Source organism: Odontesthes bonariensis, chromosome 6 (assembly GCF_027942865.1).
Source record: "Odontesthes bonariensis isolate fOdoBon6 chromosome 6, fOdoBon6.hap1, whole genome shotgun sequence".
NCBI classification, from domain to species: Eukaryota; Metazoa; Chordata; class Actinopteri; order Atheriniformes; family Atherinopsidae; genus Odontesthes; species Odontesthes bonariensis.
Window position 1 is genome coordinate 5,278,043 of NC_134511.1, and position 23,737 is coordinate 5,301,779.

Below are 23,737 nucleotides of genomic sequence, written 5' to 3' on the forward strand. Positions count from 1 at the left end.
GCTCTCACAAACTTTGTGAAGTCGGTTACTAATTCTCAGTTTGGTGTAATTTTCACACGCTGAGCAGCGGGATGTTTCTGCAGTGGGCACACGTACGTAATCATTATGACAGACAGTACACGGGGTAGCGTGGTGGTACAGCTTGAGAGACATTTTCTCCTCATTAACCCCTAGGCCTGTTTATATAATGGGATTTGATGCAAGGCTATGAAACTGAAACAGCCTGGCGCATGCTAATAGCTGGGAATCTTCCCCCCGTGCTCTGTCATCTGATCAAGGAAAAGCTCATCATGCTAAGCTTAACAAATACTGGGGGACCATATGGTGCCTGAAGATTCCTGGCAGCAGTTGTGATGCCCGTAATACAATCAGTCGGGTGGTTTTCCCTTTGTGGCGTTACATGGGTTCTAACTTCACTATGCATGTCGGTGTGGAAATCGAAATGCAAAGAAGGTATGTTTATGTTTAAGAGAGTTTGACCTGATCAAATTAAGCTAATGAAATGCATTTATTAACCAATCACCAAGTGTGAGCTCCTCTGCAAAAGCAGAGGTTTTGGCAGCTTGCTGGTCTGAAGCATTCCAGATGTGTGTAAACACAAAGAAGAAAGACGTCAGAATCAGTCGCTGCCCTTCAATCTGCGAAGGCCAGATATAGATCTCCGTATGCTCTTCGTTGATGAGTGTCAAACGTGTGAGTGCAGTCTCATAGATATGTGTCTGATCGGTGGGACTGCTCTTAGTTGTCTTTAAAGGGGAAGTTCGTTATTTTTCTGAACCTGGACCTTATTTCTGGCATAAAATACGTTCATCTACTCACCGATAACAGTTTGGTGAAAGTCGGCGTCCTTTGGAAGATATTTAGATCACTGGAGATCGGCGTATATCCATATAACGGGAGAGAACAGGGCAGAGACAACACAGCCTCTAAATAAGGCATTATCTGTCTTTATTTCACCAATACTTTAAGAGGAATGAATGAATGAACGCGTACTATTGCACTGTTAGCTCAGAGCTGCCGTGTTGTTGTTATCGGGGCTATCGGGGGGTTTATAGGAAGCTTTCTACACACGTGTCTCCGGGGATGACGTCATCAATGTGCGTCGCTGCTACTCTCGACAGGTGGGTACACGTTCATTCATTCATTCATTGGTCTTAAAGTATTGGTGAAATAAAGACAGATAATGCCTTATTATACGGTAAGGACGTCCATCGAACTCAAAGTCGTCGTCCACGTCGTCAAAATCTGATAAATATCCTGCCATGTTGCACAAAACTAGCAGCAGCAAACTCTGTGTGAAGTTAGCCGAACGTCACAGAGCACGGAGTGAATAAGCTGCTCTGAGCTAACAGTGCAATAGTACGCGTTCATTCATTCATTGGTCTTAAAGTATTGGTGAAATAAAGACAGATAATGCCTTATTTAGAGGCTGTATTGTCTCTGCCCTGTTCTCTCCCGTTATATGGATATACGCCGATCTCCAGTGATCTAAATATCTTCCAAAGGACGCCGACTTTCACCAAACTGTTATCGGTGAGTAGATGAACGTATTTCATGCCAGAAATAAGGTCCAGCTTTAAAAAAAAAAAAAACTCAACTTCCCCTTTAAACTGGTGTTGGTAATTTAGCTTTGCCTTTTCTGTGGAAAAGTGTTAAAATAGTGAAGATTATCATTTGCAACAACTTTTCATCTGCGCTTCTTTGGTGCTTTTTCTTTGTCTTTGTCGGCCACCTCTGGCTCCAGCCGGCTCGAGCTGGTTTTCAGCTAATCAGCATTCGACCACAGAGCTGCAGCGATACACTAATCTCACGATACGATACACGATATTTAGCCAACGATACGATTCTAAACGATTCGATACACTTACATCATTTTCTGGGGAAAAAAGGGACAGTGTGATTTGACATGAATCGTCCCTGATTGGACTGGTGTTCCGACCTTTGACCCGGAAGGACGACACCGCCAAACAAACAGAAACAAACGAACGTGTCACAAACGTGAGAGCCATGCACTTTATATAACATTTTTATGAACTAATTTATCACTGTTTTGTATAATGTGACCCCCCTGGCATTAAATTGTATTACCTTAATGTTCTGTGTTTTCACTAAATGTAACGTCTGACTTTTCAATAAAGTTTGCTTTAAAAAAAAACAATTTGAATTTAAAAAGAAAAAAAAAATTAAACTTTAAAAAATAATAATAAATCAATACTCGCGGCTGAAAAATCGATACTTTATCGGGAAACGAAATATCGATATATACCACAGTATCGATAAAATTGCTCAGCCCTATTCGACCAACACATTGAGTCATATCCGAAGCCTTTTTGAGGACTGCACGACTGTTTCCTGGTCAGAACTCTGGTTGAAACTGGCCCATCAACAGGACGATGATCCCAAACACAGCAGCAGATCTACAGCAGAACGTCTGAAAAAGAAAATGTGTTGCAATGATCCAGTCAGAGTCCTGAACTCAAACTGCTGCGATCCTGCGGAGTGATCTTAAGAGCACTTTGTTCAAATAAATGCCTGCTAATAACTAAAGCCTCACTATAAAGAGTGAACTAAGCATGTGAACTAAGTTGTGTAAAATGTCTACTTTGTTTTTCCACATCTGTACATATAAAAAGAGAAACCGATTGTTATCATTGTGCTTTTTATAAGCACCGAACACACTGGAAGTGGAGGAATGACCTTTCCTCAATCTTATTACACAACATCTGTGCGTGCAAAGCCCACTAAAGGCACATTACCGACCACTTGATCGTCATGATAATTAGGATCTGCAGGCCTTGATTCCTCTTTGAGTGGTTGCTCCAGCTGAAGCTCCGGCTTTCTTTGGAGCTCTGTATACATCGCGGTATGCAGTTTGTATCGACTTTCAATTCTCTCCACACCAGGAGCTTCATTTCTACATTATCTTCTCTTTGCCGTCTCTTGTTAAGCGGCTAACAGCTTCTGACTTCATCCATACTCTGCACTCTCTCTGCATTTAAACTAACCTTTCCTCAGATATGTCAGACCCCAGAGCCGCCTGCCAGTCAGCAGCTCAGAGAGGCTTTATTACTGCCCACAGTTTTTATTCCTCTCGCAAAGACAACAGAACAAAATCTGTTTCCGACTCTGCCGCATGCACCCTGTGATGTCACACGTCCACTTCTCTCAGCTTTAGCGAGCTCTTGTTTTTCTTTATTTGCATAAAATGTTCTCACATGACAGCCGTGCTGCGAAAACAACCCAAAGGCTGTAATAATGGCCGACACCTGTAACTGCCAACGAGAGGCAGGGAGGTGAAGACTTCAGTCAGCTTTGTTTTTCCACCAGAAATGAAGTCCTAGAAAAATACTTAATGTTTGGAAATATTCTGTTGCATTCATTGTTGTGTGTATGTCACTGGAGGTTTTACCTGTGTACCGTTTACTGTTAAAGTTTAGGCTTTAAAAGTTCGATATGCTCAAGATAAGGAAAAAAAACGCCCCCTGGCTGGAACTGATTGATGGATAAATGTTCTAAAGGTAAGTGCCACGTTACAAAAAGCTTATTTATTTATATACAGCAGCCATATCGAGGTGGAAGCTTTAAAGAAATCCACTCGAAAGAGCAAATGTTTTTAAAAAAAAAAAAAAAAAAAAAAACACTCACTTAATTTAGAACAATTTGCATTTTGGTTCAGGTCTTTGATTCTGATTTAATGAGTTTTAATTATTCATATTGAGATTTAGAATTTCATTTTTTATAAAATATTACTTTGCACAAGATATATTCTTATGGCTAAAATGAAAAATGATAACAGATAACTACGGCATTTGGGTTTAAAATTGGATTAATAACAGTTCTTTCATTTAAAGCCCATTTACATTATATTTCATAACAAATACAACATATTTATATGTATATATATATATATATATATATATATATATATATAAAAATACTAAATATAGCATCATTAATTATCTTATACAAGTATACTATAATTTTGTTTTTATATCATTTTAATTTCTCCCCTAATTTAATTTCCAAACTTTTGTTTAGAAACAGCTTTATTTTAAATTGCCTTGTGCCCTACCAATAAACCGGCCTTGCCTCCTCCTGCATCACCTCACGAGTTCCACATCTCTTTCTCAAGCTGTTCTGGTGCTTTCTGCTGCCATTAAAACCAAACCCGACTGTCTGGCCCCCGTCTGCCCCACCTCGGCATCGGAAGCCTCCCAAACTGAATAAATTGGCGTGAGGCAGCCTCATTGGGTGACCTTGCCAAACTCCCAAACCCCAGCTTCCAAACCTCTGAGCTCTTTGGGGAAACACACAAAGCGTGGAGCATTACAGAAGTGAACAAGATGTGCGGCAGTTTGCTGGCACTGACGGCTCTGCAGGGGCGTTACGTCTGCACAGAGGGGGCAAGAGCTAAATGAAACATCCTCAGCATGTGTTCATTTTACACGTGTTGTTAGCAGAGCTGGGTAGTAACCAGTTACATTTACTTGAGTACGTTTTTTGACAAAAATGTACTTCTAGGAGTAGTTTTAAATCTCTATACTTTTTACTTTTCCTTGAGTAGATGTGTGCAGCAGAAACTGTCCTCTTACTCTGCTACATTAGGCTACAATGAGCTGGTTACTTTTCTTCTTACCTCTTTGGTATTCTACGCCTCATTATTTTTATCCCCCCGCGTACGCCTCATTTTAATGTTTTATTCTGACAGAGAGAGAGACTTCCGCCAAAGGCTCTACCACCTGACTGTGCTCCACCAATCAGACGCAGCCGTGCAGTCTGGTCACGTGATCATACTCGATCTCAGCGGCGGGACGGGTTAGCTTTAGCATTAGCAGTCGAAGCAAACAAAAAAAGAAACAGATGAAAAATGTCAGAACCAACGGTGGGAAATGAAGACGCAGACGAGGCCTCATACTGAAAGCATGTTTACCTTACAAAGAGTGAGAAACAGCAGCTACATTATGTGTCTTCTGTGGCAACCAAAACAAACGCACATTTCAGCAGAAACTCAACATCTAACTTGAGGAAACATGTAGCGCTAAGTTTCCTAAACTCGTTTTTTCCCCCCCATGGATAGGTGAATGTTTGTTTTTTAGGTTACATATGGGTTACATATGTTTTAAACATTTCCTAAGTCTCTTTTATTTTTTATTGAGGTACTTGAATTTACCTGGATTATTTTAATTAAAGCTATTTTGTAATTAATTAATTCATTTTAATTAAATTTATCAATTGGGTGAACTCTAATTTGCCTAAAGATGATTATTTAGTATGTTTGTCTGTCTGATTGAATGCTTGTGTTAACAAATAAATCAGACGTTACTCAACAGTTACTCAGTACTTGAGTAGTTTTTTCACCGAGCACTTTTTTACTCTTAAGTACTCATTTGGATGACTACTTTTTACTTTTACTTGAGTCATATTATTCTGAAGTAACAGTACTTTTACTTGAGTACAATATTTTGCTGCTCTACCCACCTCTGCTTGTTATCTGTGTGCACGCAGACCTCAGAATCAGACAGCTGGAAACTATTGTTGTCAGATGGCTGTTGAATTTACAGTTTGAGTTAAAATCTTATTTCTAAGTCTGATTTCCTCTGACTTTTGCTGCTCTCGTCATCCGTTTCTTCCTGACGTTTTCTGCACCAAACCTTCGTTTATCTTCTCTCGCTTCAGACGGGTTGAGAGATTGGCAAAGCATTTCGTCTTTATTTTCACTGCTTTTTAGCAGATTTTGAAGGCATTTCACAGAGAGATGAGGCTCATGCAAATAAAACTTGCTTGAAAAACAAAAGCTTGAATTCAACAGAACTCATTAAGGTGTCGTAGGCCCTGCGGTGGCAGATATTTTTTAGAGGGCTGGCAACCCCCTTAAACTATAATCATATGCAGTCCACGCAAACTTTAGCTCCATTTAAGTCAACTCACTGTGGGCTGGTTTCCAGTTCTCTCACCCAGAATAATTGGAAAAGCAAGCTTCCACCAAGACAGACACAAACTTTCATGTTCTGAAAGTCCCTTAAAGTATTAATGAGCTTAATAAATGTGTGCTGCCAGATTACTTTTATGGCAGCCATCCCCCTCTGCAGAAAACTCCACTAACTTTTCTAAAGAGCAACAAATTATGCAGTGAATGTATCTAAAACATCCACGCTTCTAATCTAATACACAACCCCCATTTCCAAAGATTTACTATTATACGAAGAAAAAAAGTCTAATCTGGAGATTTATGGCAGTAAAACAACTCAAAAAGCTTCGGTAGGCCAACAGAACTAACAAGAAACAGCCATGTTGCAGCTAATTAGGTTAACTGGCAACGGGTCAGTGACACTGGGTATAAAAAGAGCACCTTAGAGAGGCAGAGTCTCTGGCTGTGTTCGAAACCGCATACTACATACTTCCATACTGAAAGTAGTCGTTTAGATCCCCAACGTGTTGAAAATCTGACAAAATACCGGCTATTTACGATTTTGTTCCCAGAATTCGGCGCTACTAAAGCTAGCTGCAGTGAGCAACGCACTTCCGGTTATTTTCACAAAATAAAATACCCGTTGCCTTTTATCATAGGGAAAGCCATTACGATACAATTGGTATTGGTATAGCTTGACTAATTTGAATTTCCCCCATTGGGGGATGAAGTATTTTTCTATTCTATTCTATATATGTTATCATGTCATGCTGCTGTTACGTTGTTGTAACACTTGAATTTGGCCGTTGGGAATCATTAGGCGTGTATATTTGCTTATTGAAGTTGGTTGTAAATGTCTGCTTTGGTGTTTAACAACAGACTGACGTTGTTTCACTATTTAACTGATGAATTTGTGGTGGAATTAGTTTGTGATGCATAGTTTACTTTCTTCCATTCTGAGAAAAACAGCTTGTTTGATATCAAATCAGGTTGTTTTACTTTTTTAAAAGTGCTGCTTCTTAAGCGATTAACTGGGAAATTAAGCCAATTCTCGACAAAAAGCTGGTTTTACACTTCTTTATGAAAAATAACTATTTCTTTTACCACGTATGGAACCCTCTCTTTTGAGCATCTGTAGGTTACTACTGCTAACCACACTGGAAAAAATGCCCCTCCAAAAATAAGTAAAAAAACAACAAATACAAGACGTTTTTGCTTGAAATAAGCAAAAAAAATCTGCCAATGGAACTAGTGAAAATCGGCTTGTCAAGATTTCTTGAAATAAGATGTGATATTTAGGACTTTTGAGATAAAAGTGATCTAGAAATTAGCTTAAAAACCTCTTCAAATGTCAAAGAAAGCTTGTTTCATGTTAAATGTGACTCAAAACAATTTGTTTTCAAGACTTTTTCATTTAACAAGATATTCCAGATGTATTGTCTTCAAACAAGTCCCTATATCTGGCTGAAATGGTACTTGTTAGGCAGTTGTGTCTTATATAAAGTGTAATGAGATATTTTGACTAGAAATGAGACAAATATACTTGGTAAGACTTAGATTTTTTCCAGTGCATAGCTTAATTTCCTGTCTTGCAAAAGCCGACATAGTGTCACAGAAAATGTGGCATCTAGTCTACCGCTTCACACACACGACAGTTAAAGAATATTTAATCAGAAAAAGTTGGACAGTGGACACTTGTATTATTATGGGACTGACTGAACTGTTGCACCATCTCTCTTAAAAAAAAAGTAAAAAAGAAAAACCTAAAATCTTAATTTAAATGTTTCCCCCCTAATCTTCTCCCTTTGTTCTCCTCCAACGGCTGACATTCAGAGAAAGCAGACAAAAATGTCTTTATCTCACAGCAGCAAGGACCCATTTTGTTAAATCTGTCAGCTTTCCAACCAAAAGAGATAAATCTGATTCAGTCATGCAGGTGTTAAATGTCAAAGATTTGAAAATAAGATACTTTTTACACATAGCTAACACATTTTACTTGACTGTGACAGACAGCTAAGGTGCACGACTGCATCAGGAAGTAAGACAGGTGTTTTCAAACGACTGTTATGCAACATTTAAATGAGTCAAAAGATAACCAAGTCCCATTTCACAGTTATTGTGCTGCTCGCAGCCTCTTTCTGTCTGCAGTCAGAGAGCAGCTTCTGGCTGGTTAATGGATTCACTGTGAATCACAGCACAGACCCTCCAGAACTTGCTGTGACCAACAGTCATGTGAGAAAACAAGTACATAAGTTTGTGGCATATTTGGACGGGCAAACATTTGATCCTCTTTTGGACAGTGCCTACAGCTGCAGATTTGCACCGGAGCAATAATCCTACTTAAAAACCCACGGCAAAAATTATTTGCTCCTTTAAAGGGACAGTTCGCCTCTTTTGACATGAAGCTGTATGACATCCCATATCAGCAATATCATTTATGAACATCTTCTTACCCCCTGCTGCGTCCTGTGAGCAGAGTTCCAGCCTCGTTTTGGTGTTGATGAAGGTAGTCCGGCTAGTTGGCTGGGGTTTAAAAAATAAAGCGCTTTGCTTCTCAAAACAATATGCGTTCAAAAGAGTAATACATTTGCATCACAAAATCATTCTCCAGGAAAAAGTCAGACCTCACAATCGCTTGGCCCTATTTTCTCTACCTTCGTATCACTGCCTGCTGTGTAGACCGAAGTGCAGACCGAAGTGCAGACCGAGCAGTAAACACTGTAACAGGGGCGGCTGTCGGCAGGTAGCAGCACGCAGTGATACGAAGGGAGAGAAAATAGGGCCAAGAGATTGTGAGGTCTGACTTTTTCCTGGAGTAAGATTTTGTGATGCAAATGTATTACTCTGTTGAACGCATATTGTTTTGAGAAGCAAAACGCTTTATTTTTTAAACCCCAGCCAACTAGCCGGACTACCTTCATCAACGCCAAAACGAGGCTGGAACTCTGCTCACAGGACGCAGCAGGGGGTAAGAAGATGTTCATAAATGATGTTGCTAATATGGGATGTCATACAGGTTCATGTCAAAAGAGGCGAACTACCCCTTTAAGGCAGGAACTTGTTTCTTCAATTCCTCCAGTTCACCTTCTCCAACTCAATCACAAACTGAGTCCCTCCCCTCCGGTCACTTTAACCTGCACAATGAATGCCATCCTGTTTCTGTATTTTATTTTACTCTGTACAGCAGTGTTGTCGGGTCACTACTGGATCTTACCCTTTAAATCCATATTATTGGCTGTCTGTGAAGCTGATGAGGCAGGATTTTAAGCTAATTCAAGTCCAGATATCAGGAAGGGGATGAATATTTCATGTTACAGTGGGTGACATGACAGAAAGTGCGAAGGCGTCTGGAAAAACCTGACAGAAAGTCAATCAACCGAAAACAACAATGGAAAAATCAAAGTCTTACCAAGTATATTTGTCTCATTTCTAGTCAAAATATCTCATTACACTTAATATAAGACACAACTGCCTAACAAGCACCATTTCAGCCAGATATAGGGACTTGTTTGAAGACAATACATCTGGAATATCTTGTTAAATGAAAAAGTCTTGAAAACATCTTGTTTTGAGTCACATATCACATGAAACAAGCTTTTTTTTTTACATTTTAAGAGGTTTTTAAGCTAATTTCAAGATCACTTTTATCTCAAAAGTCCTAAATATCACATCTTATTTCAAGAAATCTTGACAAGCTGATTTTCACTAGTTCCATTGGCAGATTTTTTTTTGCTTATTTCAAGCAAAAACGTCTTGTATTTGTTGTTTTCTTACTTATTTTTGGAGGGACATTTTTTCCAGTGAAAAAAGCAAAAATTCTGGCATTAGTTTGTTTTACAAGCTTTTTCAGGCAGTTTTTTTGTTGTTGTTGTCATGCACACGATCAGAGGTGGGACTGACTTGGGCAGAGTGCGTTGCAGGTGATCTTCTGCACGGACATGCCCTCGCAGAAGGCCCCGCCATTCAGGGGCGCCGGGTTGGTGCAGGTTCTGGATCTCTTCTGGACGCCCCGCCCACACGGCACGTTACAGGGCGACCACTCGGTCCACAGCGACCAGCCGCCGTTCACTGCAGGAAGTGCAACAGAGCACAGTTAGAGAAGAAGAAGAAAAAAAAAGGGTGACTGAGTGCACAACAACACATACTGCTTTTCTTTTTTTTTTTTTCCTCCCAGAAGTCTGGCATTGTTAAATAGTCTAACAAGAGCCGGGGCTATTAATGATTCTGCAGGCTCCGAGGCAAAGCGAGGCAACAATGCATGGCAGCAGGAGCAGATTGGTGGATATACAGCTCCCTCTTCCCTAATTGCCGGTTCAATGTTCCCTGCTCTTGAATTAAGATAAAGGCAGGGAACTGTGGAAAACACGGAAATGCCTATTTTCCAAAAGCGACACGGACTCGTGCGGGTCGACAGCTCGGAGTTGACCACTTAGCGCCGCGACCGGAGCACTTTACTCTATGATCTCTATGCCTGACGTGTTCGGAAGCCAAATGTTTAGCAGCGTTTCCCCAAGCTGGTGAACCTCCATTTTATCCAAGGCCTCAGGCACATAAATACTTAATGAGCAACACTCCCTTTAAATGAGATTAAGACACAGTGGCTTATTTCCTTTCATAAAGCACACATTGATTTTAAATGAGAGGCAGTAAATTGACTCCTTGAATAATACATTCATTGGAATAAATAGGAAACATAACTCCTCGGCAGAAACACAAAGATTAGTTTCTTAAACACTCGTGTGTAGGAGTGCAGGAAGCCAAACAAATTGATCTGAAGTGCCATGTAAACATTTCGACAGCATACAGAATAACGTGTTCAAACAGGTAATTACAGCAGCCAGCGACAGGACGGCGTACCGAAGACTATCACAGAGGCTGTGGCGCTGCGTCTCTTCGCCACGATGTTGCTGGCCAGGCACGTGTAGTTGCCCGAGTCGGACAGACGCGCCTCGTTGATGATGAGGTTGTGGTCGGCTCGGGTGTCGATATTGTCGTCGGTCAGGGAACTCAGGAGCTCCTCATTTTTCAACCATTCCACCTACAGGAGAGGGGTGACAAAGGGTAGAAATATGAGCGATTATCTGCACAAATGTGCGTAATAAAACCAAACACACGCAGCAGTCTCAGCTGCTCTTAGTTGTTTTGTTGCTCTTGTTGGTAGTTTAGCTTTAGCAAAGCTTTAGCTAAGCTTTAGCGTCCAGTGCAGCTGTTGTCTGTGCTTTTCCCTCGGGATCCTTTTCTATATCATCATACACACTGGAAAAAATCAAAGTCTTACCAAGTATATTTGTCTCATTTCTAGTCAAAATATCTCATTACACTTAATACAAGACCTAACTGCCTAACAAGTACCATTTCAGCCAGATATAGGGACTTGTTTGAAGACAATACATCTGGAATATCTTGTTAAATGAAAAAGTCTTGAAAACAAATTGTTTTGAGTCACATATCCTATGAAACAAGCTTTTTTTTTTTCATTTGAAGAGGTTTTTAAGCTAATTTCAAGATCACTTTTATCTCAAAAGTCCTAAATATCACATCTTATTTCAAGAAATCTTGACAAGCCGATTTTCACTAGTTCCATTGGCAGATTTATTTAGCTTATTTCAAGCAAAAACGTCTTGTATTTGTTGTTTTTTTACTTATTTTTGGAGGGGCATTTTTTTCCAGTGCATCCTTTGTTTGCTGTTGTTGGCCACTCCTGGCTTGAGCTAATCTTAAATAAATCAGCCTTCAACCTACTTATTCCACCGTCTTCTAGTGCAGCACACTGTCAGCTTTTTGGAGATCTGCACCCAAATACCATCTGCGCTGGTTGAAAACCCAGAATTCTTCACTCACTGTATGGGTTGATATCAACACTCAAGCATGAATGAGACTATAAAGAGAAACACTTTGGCTGTGTTCGAAACCACATACTGCATACTCATCGATCAGACAGTATGCAGAGCGTTTACCCACAATGCATTTCGCTCCTGCCCGAGCTGAAATCAGCCGGCCTGAAGCTGATTTCGCTTAAGCTCTAAACTCTGTAAACTTTAGCAACATTTGAAACATTTTCAGGTGAGAAAGTAGTCGTTTAGATCCCCAACGTCTTGAAAACCTGACAAAATACCGGCTGTTTACAATTTAGTTCCCACGAATTCAGCGCTACTAAAGCTAGCCGCAGTGAGCTACACACTTCCGGTTATTTTCACAAAATAAAATACCCGTTGCCTTTTATCATAGGGAAAGCCATTACGATACAATTGGTGCTTTTGTTTTGAAAACAGGAAGTGAACCTACCCTCGTTGTAGCTAGCTTGAAACTGCCGTTTTGACAGGAAATGACGATCGGCGACGTCACGTTACGTTGCATCCTGGGTAGTTTCAGTATGAGTAGTAACCTCATGATGCATACCCAACATTTCAGAGAATCTAGTATGCATCCGGGAAAAAAGTCAGTATGAGTAGTAGGAGAAGTATGCGGTCTCGAACACAGCCAGAGACCTCGGAGGCAGGGTGAAGCAGCCCAGAGGAAGCTGAGACCGCGGGGCTTTTTCTCCACCTTTTGTCATAGTCAGAAACCATGTAGCTCCGTGCACCCTTTAGCCCCATCTCACACTTTCTCAGATGCAGATTTCATGTACGGTCTCACCCATCCTAAAAACCTTCGACACGCATAGCTGCTAGTCAGCAGATTAGCCCCAACACGGCGGCACAACCGCCATCGCTAACACCATTAGGCAGTCAGAGGAAACACTATAACCAATTACCAGCAGCTGAGAGGAAAACTAATTATGAATCACAAACTTAGTGACGCTTTACTGCTCCTAGTCTGGTAAGAGAGCTGCATCGTTGCGTTTGCAAATTACATTTATTGCGAAGCAGAATGTGCTGGGCTGATAGATTTATGGGAAGCACACAGGCACCATTTACAATGAACAACACTCAGGCTGGATGCAAATGGGAAGCGCTCCTGGGCATGCAGAGACGGACTAAAAAAGAAACGACGCATGGTACAGAGATGATGGATCGCAGGTTTGTATTGACAGAAATATAAATGATAATGAGAATCATTACAGAGTAATCATTCCACACATTTAGCACTTTTTCACCCCAACTTGTTTTACCTACACTGGAAAAAATGCCCCTCCAAAAATAAGTTAAAAAAAACAACAAATACAAGACGTTTTTGCTTGAAATAAGCAATAAATCTGCCAATGGAACTAGTGAAAATCGGCTTGTCAAGATTTCTTGAAATAAGATGTGATATTTAGGACTTTTGAGATAAAAGTGATCTTGAAATTAGCTTTAAAACTTCTTCAAATGTCAAAAAAAAGCTTGTTTCATATGATATGTGACTCAAAACAATTTGTTTTCAAGACTTTTTCATTTAACAAGATATTCAAGATGTATTGTATTAAAACAAGTCCCTATATCTGGCTGAAATAATACTTGTTAGGCAGTTGTGTCTTATATTAAGTGTAATGAGATATTTTGAGTAGAAATGAGACAAATATACTTGGTAAGACTTTGATTTTTTCCAGTGTATTTACACTGCAAAAAATGCCCCTCCAAAAATAAGTTAAAAAAAATAACAAAAACAAGACGGTTTTGCTTGAAATAAGCAAATAAATCTGCCAATGGAACTAGTGAAAATCGGCTTGTCAAGATTTCTTGAAATAAGATGTGATATTTAGGACTTTTGAGATAAAAGTGATTTTGAAATTAGCTTAAAAACCTCTTCAAATGTAAAAAAAAGCTTGTTTCATATGAAAAATATGACTCAAAACAAGATTTTTTCATTTAACAAGATATTCAAGATGTATTGTCTTCAAACCAGTCCCTATATCTGGCTGAAATAGTACTTGTTAGGCAGTTGTGTCTTATATATAGTGTAATGAGATACTCAGTGAGACAAATATACTTGGTAAGACTTTGGTTTTTTCCAGTGTAAATGGAGACGGGTAACGTGGAACAACGGACAGTGAAGCCTCCGCGTTGCAGAAAACTCCGGAGCCGATCCTCAAAGGCATCCAGAGTCCTTTCTGCAATTAGCAGATGGCCTCATGCAGGCATTTCATCAAAGGTTAAGCTCGTAGCAACATTAAACAGATAAGAAGACAGACTCGTGATTAAAGTCGTCTGTCTGAGGGGATGATACAAGTGCTGTCATCCATCCACGCACCCCCCCCCTGCCTCTCCCTCTTCACCCGCCAACTCTCTATGTTTTTATTTCAATTTTTATCCCGGGAAATCTGCGACTTGAAAGAGGCAATTAACGTGTGTCACACGCCGGCCCTGGCAGCGTCGGGTGGGGGGGGGCACGCTGCACATTAGCCGTCTGTCTGCCGCAAACGGCCCTCGGGGTTACGATGAAAAGATTCACGAGGCAGAGGAGAGAGAGACGGATACACAAAGAGAGGAAGTGGGAGGAGGGACGGGGAAGAAAAAGATGAAGGGACACATACAAATTAGCCTGGCAACTACGAGACAGTGGATGTGAAAAATGAATTACCTAATTGGCACATTTGTTTCAATTAGGATGCGGTCATCAGTGTCAGCCTTGACGGAGGGGTTTCCAGCCATGAGGGCTCCCCTCCCTGTGATTTCATTACCGGGCCCTCTCCCTGAAGGTCACCTCTCCCAGCCCGGCACAGCAGCCGAGCCCTCTCATCGGCTCATTTAGATGACATTTGCTGATGATTAGATGCTGAGAAATGTGGCGGTTGAGGGGCAATTAGAGGACAGAGGAGCGTGGTGAAGGAATGACACCGCAGCCGGTGCCTGAACTTGTGAGGAAAGCGCTGATCCAGACCTCGCCAGCTGACGCATTCTGCTCGCTGCTCCGGGGTCTGATGGTCATTTAATGTCAAGGTGTCGCAGAACAAAAGGTGCGCCTCAGTGCCGTCTCATCTGCTGACTCATGCTTTTGTGTCACACTTTTAGCACGACCCTCTCCCCCTTTGGGCCACTCTCAGCCGCCTGTGGTGAAGCTGGCAGAGAGCAGCAGAACTTTTTTTAATTGCCAGGTTTCTCATCAGCGCAATTATACGGATTAGCCCTCCGTCAGGGGACCAGGGGACGCCAGCAGGGACCTCCTAAGCAGCGTATCAGAAGCGGAGCCGCGGCGCACCCAGCTAATTCACTCCACAGATCCTTACACTGGAAAAAATGCCCCTCCAAAAATAAGTAAAAAACAACAAATACAAGACGTTTATGCTTGAAATAAGCAAAATAAATCTGCCAATGGAACTAGTGAAAATCGGCTTGTCAAGATTTCTTGAAATAAAATGTGATATTTAGGACTTTTGAGTTAAAAGGGATCTTGAAATTAGCTTAAAAACCTCTTCAAATGTCAAAAAAAGCTTGTTTCATATGATATGTGACTCAAAACAATTTGTTTTCAAGACTTTTTCACTTAACAAGATATTCAAGATGTATTGTCTTCAAACAAGTCCCTATATCTGGCTGAAATATTACTTGTTAGGCAGTTGTGTCTTATATTAAGTGTAATGAGATATTTTGACCAGAAATGAGACAAATACACTTGGTAAGACTTTGATTTTTTTCCAGTGTAGTTAATCAATTGCACGTATAAAGAAACTCCCGTCAGGAGGAGCTCAGCTGTGCTCCCCTGCTTCGGAGGTTAATCAAAAAGAGATCCAAGGAGAGCTCAAAGTGGGGCTGTGTCACCCGTCCAGCTCCCCCGCTGCGTCCCCGAAGCTCCGCGGCACCACATCACTATAACACCTCCATCTGTCTTATCTAAACGGAATAAACGCGGGGAGCTGCAGGCTTCGGCTGGGCTGGGAGCGATGTAATTGCTCGGGTTAATAACGAAGCTCATCATCCACTCTCTGGGAGACTTTCTCTGACCTACGAGGAACACAGCGGAGATGAGGAATGTGAAAGTTGGAGGCGGTGCGCGGTTAAATGCTAACTTGTTTTGAAGTAGCGCCGCGTTGTCTTTGCAGAGCTCGACATGCAGAATCATTTAGCTGATTCCCCTCTGTGCCCTGAACCTTTCTGTGGACCCGAGCCGCTGTGGATCAAGAGGATTCATCTCAGATTAAAGGCTTGCATTCGGGAAATTTTAAAATTGGCTTTCAGTTTGGCTTTTTTTTTCATTTCGGGCTTTTTCTTAGAGGAGTCACTCAAAGGAAACTCATTTCCACAGGGTCCTCGTGGACTCCTTTCTCCCCCGAGTTAAAAGACCTGCTCTACATCCCCCACCCCCCCTCTGAAATCTGAGAACTACAAGTGGCGGTTTGATAGGGATCTGGACAGCTAAAGCAATATTGCAAATAAGAGGCTCCCACGTTCTATCAACTACAAAGAAATGACACTTTCTGCTCTTTGGATATGAAATATTGAGGCAAAAGATAAGAGATTTTGCATTTTGAAGCCAACTCTGAAGCTTCATTATGTAGTTTTCTGTTGGATGGATGCCTGAAGATGTTTGCCCTTACTGAGTTTTCCTGTTAAAGAAAGGTTTTTTATCAAGGCTGGGAGATAAAAGTTACAGATTTACAAGCACGTTAGCATCCAAAGTACTGTGATATGGATGTTTACTTCAGTAAAGGAGTGTGGGCACCATGCTGCACGCTGACGGCTTCAGGATCTGCCAATGAATATTATTACCTACTTGGAAATTAATCCTCAATGTCAGTTTAATTAAAGATGCATGGGAACAAAAAAAAAAAGAAGAAGTTTATATTTTTTAGGGCTGGGAAACGATTAAAAGGTTTAATCTAATTAATCACGATTACATTTGTACACAAAATCCAAAAATGAATCCAAAAGTAGCGTATAGCTTTTAGCATTTAGCTTTATTTTAAATGTGCTGCCATATAAATGAAAGTGCCATAACATTTGTTGTGCAAACACACTTTTAACATCAGCATCTTTCTGTAGTTTTTATGTAGAAGCCTCGCTCCACTGTCTGTTTCCTTGAATGACTTGCTGCTATCAGTTGTGTGTTTTGCCTTTAAGTGATATTTTAGACTGGAACTACTACGCTGAGAAGACAATTCAACTTGGCAGTGTTTACAGATGACTTTGGTTCTGTCGACTCCGCCGTCTGGAAGAACTTTAAAATGAAAATGGCCGAGTAAAAGTTCCGTACCCTTCTCCATGTTTGGTGGATCCGCCGATTACTTTCTTTTCCTGTTCCACAGCAGACAGCAACAGACTTTTACAAAATAAAAGCCTGTGAGCAACAGACTTTTACAATAATAAAATAAATAATAAAACAGGGGTGGTCCGTTGCGTAGTGGGTTGAGCAGGCGCCCCATGTACAGAGGCTATAGTCCTCGTTGTAGCTGGCCCCGGTTTGAGTCCCACATTGGACGGCCCTGTGCTGCGTGTTGTTCCCCCTCTCTCTGCCCCCTGCTTCCTGTCTCTCTGAACTTTCCTATCTATTAAAGGTACAAAAGCCCACGTTAAATGAAACCCGCGTTAATGCACCATAAAATATTTATCGGCGTTAAATAATCAACGAGTTAACTCACCCAGCCCTAATATTTTTGTTTAAACAATTAATGAAACAACTAAACGACATTCAGTTGTAGTGGTTGAAGCATTTGACTGACGTATTTCCACGACATCTTTACTGAAGTACTTCGGATCAGCCCAGTTTGCTGTTACATAAAGAGCCATTTTATTTCAATGTGTTGAAGGAAGTACAGTAACAGCCTAATGTTTTAAGTTTAAAGCTTTGTGTCGACACGTCTGCGTGCAGTCTGATTTACGGACGTTCCGTTTCATGTTTATCGTCTTTCCAAATAAATGAAAACTTCAAACCTCACTCTGCAGAAGGCTGATTTCAGCAGTGTAATCGTCCAGTTTTTAACGGTATATCCCAGGCACGTCACACTTTTTACCAAGCTTTTTGCCCCTGTAAACATGCGTTGTGCCCCTGTAAAAATTACCATACACATCCTTCAGACTACGCTAAGACCGAAAGATAACACAGGCACGATTTTCATTATTTCAACCACGTAACCTACTGTAGCCGATGCTGCACAGGTCTACCAAAGAGTCAAGAGGTTATATTCGCAGGATGGAAGCAGAATTGCCAATGGAAGCGTAGTAGGCTGTATGAACCACTACACATTGATGGATTGCCGTCATCGTGGTCAGGGACATAAGGAAATTCTTACAGAGGAGAGTCAGAAGCAACAAGGAGAAGTGAGCATGAAGTGGAGGGAGGTGAGAGATTTGTTTTCTCTGTTGTGTCAACGCCCACGCCTACCTATAGGCCACTGTCATTTCTTACACCAAATACACAGCGTCTGGTTCCATGGCAGATGAAAAACACGAGACAATATCCTATTCTGACTATTATAGCCTATTTACTAAACTACCTTAGGCATTATAAATGGGTAAAAAGTGGGTAGGCTAGTTTAAAGACCATATCAGGTGCTCTTAATTTAAGATTCTGACTTTTTATTTTGTAATATTCCCTCTAGTAGAAGTATTTATTGACTGTGCTACAGTAAGATTAAAACATGTTCAGTTCCTGGACTGAAATGTTGTTCATTATTTTGTATCTGTTGAAAATTATAATGTTTTTTAGTTATATTGCCTCCTGTAAAAGGCTTACTTGATTATGTTTGATGAGCTACAGAAGGAGGAATTGAAAAGCTAAAGTGTTTTTATTTGCTTAGATAGCCTACAGCTCTGTTAAACCTGTTGAGGTTCATGCAAATTTGAATAAATGTTCTTATACATCCAGTACAGGCTCATTTCTTTATACAGTAAGGGAGTGTTGGTGGTGGGGTTCTGGCTGGGGGCCTGGGCCCCCGTACAGCTGTATGCCCAGCAACGTCCCTGATATATCCACATGAAATTATCTTGATAGAACAACGCGAACAATAGAAATAGAGAGGTAAAAAGGACAGTCTGCCTGGTGTGCAATTAGTTTAGTAAAATACGTTGTTAAAAATTAAATGAACCTCAGCCTAAAAAACTTGAACATGTTCAAAACGCAGTGGGTTAGACCCTCGAGCCAATAGTCAAACAGCCTCCTCCATGTACTTTTCCTTAATTGGATTTTATCTTTAAAGTGGCTTGAGATGACATTTATAGCGATTTGGCTCAATATGAATAATAATAATATGAAAATTGAATTTCATTGAATAGTTCTTTAGCCTGTTGGCAACTTGCTAGCTCACTGTGTGGAGTCTCTCTCCAGAATCAAGCACCAAAGGGAAAAATGCTGAAGTTTTTGCACATCTATCAAAGATTACAGAGATTCCATCCATCCAAGTCAGGGTTGCAGGAGGTTTGGAGCCTTCATCCCAACAGGATGAAAGGCAGAGTGCGCCCGAAATAGGTCTCCAGTCCATTGCAGACAGATTCAAATCAATGGATTTCTGGTTGACTTGCATACAAACACATGTGGAAACAAGACTTTGGGTTTATCTGCACTTTACCAAATCCTGTGTGACAAGTAGGGATGGGAATTGTTAAGGATTTAGCAATCCCGCTTCCATTATCGCTTATCGATTTTCTTATCGATTCTCATCCAGTTATATAGTACAATATATAATTACTAGGGCTGGGCGAGTCAACTCGTTATTGTCGCGTTAACATATTAATTATTTAATGCAGATTAATATTTTATCGCGCATTAAAGCAGGTTTTATTATTGTAAAAGTCTGTTGAATGCATCACATTCACACAGTTACAGCAAACACCACGAAGCATGGAGGAATAAAATAAAGATAAACTAGCAGATAACATCACCGTTACAGGTGCTCCTCGGTCTCTGTGTGAAGCTCACGGAGCTAACCGGCGCTACTTCCTGTTTTACTGGTTTCAACATAAATTTAAAAAAAACTCCTGCATTTACAGCCAAGTTGACCAAATGCAGAATTCTTTCAAAAAAACAAAACTTGATTTATTTTCAAAAAGGTTTCAACACAAAGCGCGGCTTAGCCGGATATCAAAAACCAAACTGTGACAAAAATAAAACATGACTATGGTTAAACAAAACATGACTATGGCTATGAATACAAGAAAGGTACTTAACTGAAGCAAGGGACAAGTGACGAATGAGGATCTGGTTATGAACATGGAAAAACCTGGGCTGTGTTCGAAACCGCGTACTACATACTGCATACTCATTCGATCAGACAGTATGCAGAGCGTTTACCCACAATGCATTTCGCTCCTGCCCGAGCTGAAATCAGCCGGCCTGAAGCTGATTTCCCTTAAGCTCTAAACTCTGTAAACTTTAGCAACATTTGAAACATTTTCAGGCGAGAAAGTAGTCGTTTAGATCCCCAATGTGTTGAAAACCTGACAAAATACCGGCTGTTTACAATTTTGTTCCCACGAATTCGGCGCTACTAAAGCTAGCCGCAGTGAGATACACACTTCCGGTTATTTTCACAAAATGAAATACCCGTTGCCTTTTATCATAGGGAAAGCTATTACGATACAATTGGTGCTTTTGTTAAGAAAACAGGAAGTGAACCTACCCTCGTTGTAGCTAGCTTGAAACTGCCGTTTTGACAGGAAATGAAGATCGGCGACGTCACGTTACGTTGCATCTTGGGTAGTTTAAGTATGACAAGTAACCACATGATGCATACCCAACATTTCAGAGAATCTAGTATGCATCCAGGAACTTAAAAAAAGTTAAAGTTAGTAGGAGTAGTGGGAGTAGTAGGCGGTTTCGAACACAACCCTGGAGAATACTGTGGAGGGTGATTGGTGATTGAGTGCAGCTGATGGGGAAAACACAGGTGAGGGAAGTGAAGCTGATGGCAGGGCAGGGGAAAGAAGGTGGCATGGCAAGGCAAAACTAAAAACGAGACCTGAACCTAAAACTTAAAACTAAGAAATGCTAAAAACCAAGAACTTAAACAGAAACTAAAAATGTGGCAAAAGCCACAGACATGACAGGCAGATTAACTACTGGGAGCCGGTTCTCGATTCCCATCCCTAATTGTAACTCAGATTCTGGCAGTAGAATTACTTTATGCAACACTAACAACTTCCTACATTAAAATAGACCGGGAGAAGGAAGGAGGGAGGATATCTTTGCATACCGCACGTTTTATTTTTGACATCCTTTTATCGGATCCTCTAAAGAAAACCCAGTAATCCACCAGTCTGCAAGAGGAACTGGAAAAAAACACCACCTCTGAAGAGGGTCAAGTCAAGAAATAAAGGCCTCAGCCTCGATTTAAGGAAATGTATCGATTATTCTTTGAACATGAAAATGATAATTCAGGTAAACAGATACTGTTCTTCAGCAAAGTGATAACAGCACTAAATATATAGAGAGTAAAATTCTGGCTCCATCTGCAATAATCCTAAAACGAGCTCCAGCAGTCCGAACCTTCAGCTTAAGACAAACCTGGCTGCAGAAAGCTTTCCTTCACATATCTGTGCACATACCACCCGTCTGTGAAGCAATTTCAAAAGGGTTCCACAGTGAGCTTTTCATTTCAGACCTCCACCCAACATTTAAATGGGGCTCAAACAGGAAATGACACGGCCATTCCTTCAGCCTCATTCCTCAACATTACACTGAAAGTTCCCCTTTCAGTCAAATGGCTTCTCATTATCTTAATTCCGTTCTACGGAGCAGAACTCTTCCTGTAAAGAGCTGACATGACACCTGTCAGGCATGGAAACGTTTATGACCGGCACCGTTACCTGTCTTTTGCTCATTTAGGCCACTTTCAATGCAAAGTTACTGTAACTCGACTTTAACTGAGACGACTCGTCACAAAGACCATCCAAAAAGAACAACAGTTTAGCTAAATGTGCTAACATTAGATCAAACCGCCATGACGATGGCTGTCATGAGAGCATTAAACCTGTGTCGTGAACGTTTTTCTCAACCTCAAATACACTGGTACAAATTGGACTTTGAATTAAAATGTGATTTAGTGTTATTACCTGTCAAATGATTTCACTACAGTGCCATGAATAATTCCATTAAAAACCGAGAAAAAAAACACATTAAATTACTACTGAACGCAGCATGTGGAGGAATAACTCCCAACAGATCTGCTGCACTCATAAATAACTAACAGCTAATGTGTTAGCTCGCTGCTAATGCTCGACGAGAGCTAGCATCCCATTTGTGACCACATTATTGTCTTTAACACAGCTTTTCAATCTGAATGCGCTTATTCTTTTGCAACAGCAACTCACACTGACTGGCTACAAATCAGTTAATGAATAAATACAATGTATTTTTGATGCTTCTTCCACTCCCCGCTGCAATGCTTTTAGCAGAGATGGGGACTCGAGTCACTGTGACTTGGACTCGAGTCGACTCGAGTCGCTGTTTTGATGACTTGTGACTTGACAAAAAATAAAAGACTCGAGACTCGACTCGGACTTGGAAGTTAAAGACTCGGCACTTGACTTGACTTGAGACACGATGACTTGAATGACTTGAGTGTTATTCAGTTCATGTTTTCAGTTTGAATATAAAATAAATTAATTAATAATAAAAATAATATGGATTACCCGGTAGGAGCGCAGGCTGAGAATGGCGTCATGATTGGATCCCTACCCTGTCAATCAGCCATGCCCTCTCTACATAGTTAAAGACTCGGCACTTGACTTGACTTGAGACACGATGACTTGAATGACTTGAGTGTTATTCAGTTCATGTTTTCAGTTTGAATATAAAATAAATTAATTAATAATAAAAATAATATGGATTACCCGGTAGGAGCGCAGGCTGAGAATGGCGTCATGATTGGATCCCTACCCTGTCAATCAGCCATGCCCTCTCTACATACCTTAGTGTTTATTGGAGAGAATAAACTCACATCAGATATGCATCAACATGTCAGCGGGACCGAGAGTCGTTGTCTTCGGCTTTCATATTTACCATTTTGACAGCAAAAGACGAACAGCACAGTGCAAGACATGCGGCATCAACATCTCAGACAGCCAGACGACAACTTCAAACTTTGTTCGTCATTTAAAGATCCATTCTGACCAGTGAGTGCTTGTCAAATTAGCTAATATTATCCTGTTAGCCTAGTTGGTAGTTAGCTAACGTTAGCTTGATATGATACGGGGTGGACAGGTTGGACACATTGGCCAATGATGTTTACTGACAGTTACTTATATCTTTGTGTTTTCACTTTATTAAGATCAGATTCTGCAGGTAAAATTGCAATAATAAGGTGACTTGACTTTGACTTGACTTGCCCAAGAAAAAATTACTTGGGACTTACTTGAGACTTGCACATGTGTGACTTGGTCCCATCTCTAGCTTTTAGTTTATTGAAAGCACTTTGAATTGTTTTGTACATGAAATGTGCTACAAATAAAGTTGACTTGATTTGATTTTGATTTAAAGCTGCAGTCGCTGCAACGTGGAGACGTCGTGCGTCAGGAAAGCCGCACAATCAACCTCTTCAAATCGATCAAAAAGTCAATTTTGTCTGGAAAAATGCAGCAGGACAACAATGGTAAGACTTTGTTCCACTAATAATCTAATATATTAGTTAAATGGGGGTTTTATCCATACAAATACTGACTAACAAAAAAATAGGACCAACAACCGAATGGAAAAACGCTGTCCGCTGTGGTGCTTCAGCCCCGGAAATAAAGACATCTTCTGAGACGTTGCTGCTCCCCAAACAAACTCTTGTAACCACATGATAGACTGATTCCTCTGTGAGAGACTGGAGACTCATTAGCTCTCCCCGACATCGCTGCTGACAAGGGTTATTTCCAAACAGCTCCAAACCGCAGGCTCACATTCTATTGGGCGTGCATTTTTCCTGCTCCAGCGGCGACCGTCCTGCAGCCGCACTCTGAAACCTCATACCGGCACGCTCATGGATGCCATCTCAAT

General features: G+C 40.8%; 1 protein-coding gene across 3 annotated transcripts in view; it reads right to left on the reverse strand.

Annotated features, from left to right (window-relative positions):
- The window catches only part of LOC142381874 (netrin receptor UNC5D-like), a 318,795-nt gene that overhangs the window by 98,819 nt on the left and 196,239 nt on the right, over positions 1-23,737 (reverse strand). For all 3 annotated transcript variants that reach the window (XM_075467164.1, XM_075467162.1, XM_075467163.1), the window contains exons 5-6: positions 10,766-10,946; positions 9,809-9,976 (exon numbers count right to left, since the gene is read on the reverse strand). In XM_075467164.1, the coding sequence (XP_075323279.1) occupies positions 9,809-9,976; positions 10,766-10,946 (349 nt within the window). The remainder of the gene's footprint in view (positions 1-9,808; positions 9,977-10,765; positions 10,947-23,737) is intronic.